At 44.1% G+C, this 5773-nt stretch overlaps 1 protein-coding gene across 1 annotated transcript in view; it reads right to left on the reverse strand.

Moving 5' to 3' along the window:
- LOC110324050 (dehydrogenase/reductase SDR family member 7) overlaps positions 1–5773 on the reverse strand; it is a 14691-nt gene that overhangs the window by 1522 nt on the left and 7396 nt on the right. The window contains exons 4-6 of the mRNA XM_021201418.2: positions 5268–5507; positions 1384–1506; positions 506–721 (exon numbers count right to left, since the gene is read on the reverse strand). Coding sequence (XP_021057077.1) covers positions 506–721; positions 1384–1506; positions 5268–5507 — 579 coding nt within the window. The remainder of the gene's footprint in view (positions 1–505; positions 722–1383; positions 1507–5267; positions 5508–5773) is intronic.

The raw sequence follows: 5773 nt of genomic DNA on the forward strand, positions 1-5773 counted from the left end.
TTCTTCCAAAGGTCTGGAGTTCAAATCCCAGCAACCACATGGTGGCTCATAACCATCCGTAACAAGATCTGACGCCCTCTTCTGGAGTGTCTGAAGATAGCTACAGTGTACTTACATATGATAAATAAATAGATCTTAAAAAAAAAAAAAAAAAAAGAAAGAAAGAAATAACAGGTGCTCTATTTATTTAGAAAAATAGTCCTAAAGCAAGTAAAATCATGAGACAGACAGCGAGGGGGTTTTTTGAAACACTGATGAAGAGACACTGACAACCTTTGATTTGATTTTTCCCTATACAAATTTTACTCTTCCAGATTAAAAGTCATGTCATACACCATCAGATATGCTGTATGGGTACAGAACCTGTTCTACATTCATTGGTACTTTATTCATGAGACTGGTGTGGAGTCAGAAAAGCAATAACAGAAATCTTGTAAGAACATTGAAAACTGCTTTCCCTCAGGATCCATACAATATTGTGAAGAAATAGATAAAATGCTCTTACCAAATTATTCTTAAAGTTTTGGATTCTTTTCTTCCCCAACTTGCAGTTTAGCCATGAGGCCCAGGTTGGCATATACTGCCATATGTATGCCCCCAACAGCACAGGATGGTCAGAGATCCAAACTTCCTTCAGATCATTGGCCATGGCGATGAGCATCAGCCGCACACAGCGGCTCGTTGGCATCTTGTAACTCTGGTCTATGTTGTTTCTCATGGACTGAAAGTCAACAAGAAGTTTACACTGAAGGTCCTGACGGTTTCATGCAAATATTATCTAGGAAGGACCCACAGGCCACCTGTCAGCCAGACTCTTTCAGGATGGGACCTGTCAACTGGGGGTCTTCACAGGTGCCCATGGAGGGTTCTAAATTACGATATTTCAAAGAGCCTAAAAGGAGTTAGACATTTACCAGATCGCATACTGAAGGCTCTGTACTCTTAATCACAATTATCTCATAATAGGGTACAAATGCCCATTTTATTATCACATTTTATTATCAAATTATCAAGATTTACAGTAAGGGCTAAGAATGTACAGTTCAGAGGTAATATGATTATCTAGAAGGGGCGAGGCCCTGGCTTCAATGGCCAGCACCACACCATATAAAACATACCTTATGTTTAGCAAATGGGATTACGTGGAGGAAATGGAAAGAGATACAAGGACTTTCTTAATAAGAGTGGTGGGTCCATCCTGGTGAACCACTTATAAATGGAAGTCTGGCAATGTGCTAACTAGTATTAAAATGACGTACTGAAGTACTACCTAGTACTAAACACCATCCTTAACACTGCCGTTTTCTGAACTGGTACCTGATATACATGACAAAGCCACACAGCTAGCAAAGGACGGGGGTCTTCCCCATCTCCATTTTTTACCTTATTTACTTCCTCAGTGAGGGCGTTCTTCACAATGTCGGACTGCACAGGCCCCGGGTAAATGTTGCAAAGTGTTATGCCTGGATATTGGCCAAGCTCACTAAGGAGGGCATTGAAAAAACCCTAAGGACCACAAAACAAGAACATAGGAAAAAAGAGGAAAGGATAAAGTAAAGATAAAAAGGCAATAGATTATCCAAATGGACGCTCTGGAAGAAACAGGTAGTACACTAATGTATGACTATCAGGTTTCATTTATTCATCCAATCATTTATTCCTTTTTATTTTTTTAATGTTGCAGTATAGGTGACTGAACCTATGACCTTGTGCACATTAGGCAAGGGCTCTAACACTTACATCTTTGGTGCTTTTTACAGTAATTTATTTGTTTCTTTGGGGGTGGCGTGCCAGGGCAGAGTGTGGGGAAGAGAGCGTGAGTGCAGGTTCTCTCAAGGTTGGCGACAGGTCTTTCCCTACTGAGCCATCCTGCCAGCATCCTTTGTACAATGTATCTGGAGACAGTGGTCTGAGTTTGCTAAACTAGCTTTGAACTTATTTGCAGTCTGAAATGTTCAAATCTCTTATTTCAGCCTCCCAAGTACTTACGGAGGATTATAAATAGGTCTGTGCCACTAAGCCTGGCTCCATTAAGGATTGTTTTTAAAGATTCATTTTTGTTCATTGAATGTGCGTGTGTGGTGTGTGTGTGTGTGTGTGTGTGTGTGTGTGTGTGTGTGTGTGTATCAGTCTGTCTATCTATGCTTGTATGTGGCTATATGTAGGGTAACCACTTCCAGATTTGAAAATCTACTAAAACCCACAAATCCCTGAGCCTGGAAACCCACCAATCCCTGGGCTTGGCTTGAAATTCCACCAATCCCCACTCTGGAAATTTCCACCCTGAAAAACTCTGCCACCATCACCACCACCAACACACACACACACACACACACACACACACACACACCAAGAAACCTTATATAAAGACTGTCTCCTGCCCAGCTTTCGCTGGAAGAGAGGCAGCTACCCTCCTGGGTTTGTTCCTCCCAGGAAGACTCTTGTGTGAGGTTTGCTGTGTGGCGTGATTTTGTGGTATTCCTTGACTCCTAACTACCAGGATACCACTCAGGACAGAGCTGCAACACCTCCATCTGGGGAGCCTTCCCTGTCAGAGCTGCAACACTCCACTGGAGAAGCCCCTTCAGATGCAGGGTGTTTGAAAGGACGTAAAACAGAAAGTTCAAAGGAAAAATGAAACATCCCATCTTGCAGCAAAACGCCTAAAGTTCAGAAAGCAAGCAACTCAAAATAACTTCAGGAAGTCCTTGAAGTTGAGCAGTGGTAGCACATGCCTTTAACCCCAGCACTTGGGAGGCAGAGGCAGGTGGATTTCTGAGTTCAAGGCCACCCTGGTCTACAGAGTGAGTTCCAGGACAGCCAGGGCTACACAGAATAACCCTGTCTCAAAAACCAGGAGAAAAAAAAAGGAAGTCGTTGAAATTGACCAGACTCCCCTAGGCTCCTCCCACCTCAAGCATGTATATATATATATATATATATATATATATATATATATATATATATATATATATATATATATGCTGTCAGGACTGCTGAGAGATGCTGTCAGACAAGCTGAGACAAGACAAGCTGTCTGTGAAAGGCTCAGACCAACTGAGCTACTTGGGGAAGAAAACACTCTCCAAGCTATAGTGCTGCCTGCAGGCTGTGCAGTGTGCTCCAGGTTTCCCAGCTTTTGTGAGCTGTCACCCATGCTGGGGTAGGCTTTGGAGATGCAGCTGTCACTGGATCATTTCTATACATGTAAGTAATTCCTCCCCTGAACGCCTGTGAGTAACCCCCAATAAAACTCCTTGGTTTGCTAAGCTGAACTTTGGTGGTATCCATACTTTGGTCTTATCATCTGTTCCTTATCTGGGATAAGCGGCTGTTGTTCGTGTCTCCCCAGAAATAGTGTCATAAACAGTCAAACAGTGCCTACCTCAGAGAGGGTCTAAGACAAAATGTTTGTTAAAAGAAAGAAGAGCTCCTACACTTTTAACTTTCTTGCCTCTGCAGCAAGCAAGACAGAGGGAACCAAGCAGCCAGCGCAGACACGGAGCCCTCTCCTGGCATACTGTGTACACACTTCAGCGATTAAAAGCTCCCTGTCAGAGATGGGAGATAATTTAGTGGCTTAAAGTACGCCTTGCTCTTGCAGGTCTGGCTCCCAGAATCCACATGGCAGTGCATAGCCTTCTGTAACTCCAGTTCCACGGAATCCAGTGCCCTCTTCTGGTTTCCATGGGTACTGCATGCACGTGGTGCACAGACATAAAATAAAAATAAATAAATACTTCTTTTAAAATGATTTTTTTTAATATTTATTTATTATATGTAAGTACACTGTTGCTGTCTTCAGACACTCCAGAAGAGGGCGGCAGATTTAATTACAGATGGTTGTGAGCCACCATGTGGTTGCTGGGATTTGAACTCAGGACCTTTGGAAGAGCAGTCAGTGCTCTTAACCACTGAGCCATCTCTNTGGTTGTGAGCCACCATGTGGTTGCTGGGATTTGAACTCAGGACCTTTGGAAGAGCAGTCAGTGCTCTTAACCACTGAGCCATCTCTCCAGCCCTTAAAATGATTTTTTACTGCAACTTCTAGGATTATGAGAAGGAAACGTGTTTTTTTTAAGGCTTCCTGGGACATGGTAGTGAGCGCCTGTGAGGCCAGCTCTTGGGAGATATAGGCAGGATTTGAAGCTCAAGATCAGCCTGTGGTGGAAGAGAAAGTTCCAGAACAATAGAAAAGCCTCCTAGTCCCAGCATTTCTTCTACGTAAGCACTGCTATAACTTCTGCCAGAACTTCTGCTGTAACTGTTCACAGTTTGCCAGAGGATCCAACACAAACATAAAACACAGAATCTTGGAGGGCAGGCCAGACAGCTCACCTGTTTTGTTGTTTGTTTGTTTTACTGCATCTGCCTGTCTGAGATGGGACTGTCTTTCTGTCTTTATGGGAGGTTGATTGACAGGCCCTTACTAAATCTGAGGAGAGCATCAGAGCTGCCAGCCTTCATCCCTGTGTGTTGTTGGTTCCGCATGGCAGGGGTGGGTCCTGCTGAACTATAGCCTCAATTTCTGTGAAGGCATGGTGGCCTGCAGCACTGAGCCACGATGCCAGTGGTGGAACTCTCCTTCTGAGCGAGCGGGTCGTGTGTTCTCTCATTGTCATACGGAGTTTACTGTTCCTTCACATTGACTTCAAAATGAAAAGCTCATTCCGTTCTGCTATTTAAGCCTCACCAGATATATAACATAAATCAAGCTTTCTTTCTTAGTCATAGACCTAGCCAGAATGTCTTCTTCCCAAGAAACCTTAAGAAATAGAGTCGCGTGTACCCTAAGAGAGACAGGCCCAGGACTAACCAGTCTCCGATGTACACGCACAAGGAAGCAAGAGAAAACAAAGAGTGAGGAAAGGGGAAGGAAAAAGAAGTCACAGACCTAGAACACGCGCAGAAGGAAGGAGTGGTAAGGCCGAGATGCAGTGAGGTCATGGTGGGGTCGGAAGGTGAAAGGTGAAGCACTGAGCAGCAGGTCATCCTAAGGGAGGAACTCCAGCCTCGTCCTTACATCCCCAGGGTCTGATGCAGCATGGGATACAGTACAGGTGCTCACAGCCTGGATTGATGGTTTCTACGCAGGTGTGATGTGACTCAAATGGTCCTTTTATCATCTAAGGACAGATGCCAGCTTCCCTTGCCTCGGTCTCCTGCTTAAGGCCCAGTTCCAATCAGCTCACCCACTCAGAGTCTTATTATGCCGCAAGCACACACACACAGGTCAGTTTTTCTCAGCTGCGCGTGAGTCACCTTACCCGAAGAGCATGTTTGCTGGCACAGTAGCCACTGGAAAGGGACACAGAGGCAATCCCCGCGATGCTGTTCACGGTCACAATCTTCCCTTGTTTCCTCTCTATCATGTGAGGCAGGACACACTTGGTCAAGGACACCGTCCCTATGTAGTTCAGATTTATCAGCTCCTTGAAGACATCCAAGCTGGTTTCTAGAACTAAGGAACGCTGGGATCTTCCACTGTTGTTGACCAAAATGTCAATCTAAGAGTCAGAAAATGGGTTCTTAAAGATAGTCTAAGAAAATGACTGCTTATATTATTAACCTGAAGAATAAATGGGACAGTGGTGTGGTTCTAGTAGCAGCTACAAAAATGAAATAAAATAAAATAAAATAAGGAAAAGTAGATGTTGCGGCCCACATCTTTAATTTCCACACTTGTGAGACAGAGGCAGGTGGGTCTCTTGAGTTCAAGGGAAGCCTGGACTTCAGAGTGAGTTCCAGAATGACCTGTCAAAAAAAAAAAAAA

This window comes from Mus pahari, chromosome 7 (assembly GCF_900095145.1).
Source record: "Mus pahari chromosome 7, PAHARI_EIJ_v1.1, whole genome shotgun sequence".
Taxonomy (NCBI): Eukaryota; Metazoa; Chordata; class Mammalia; order Rodentia; family Muridae; genus Mus; species Mus pahari.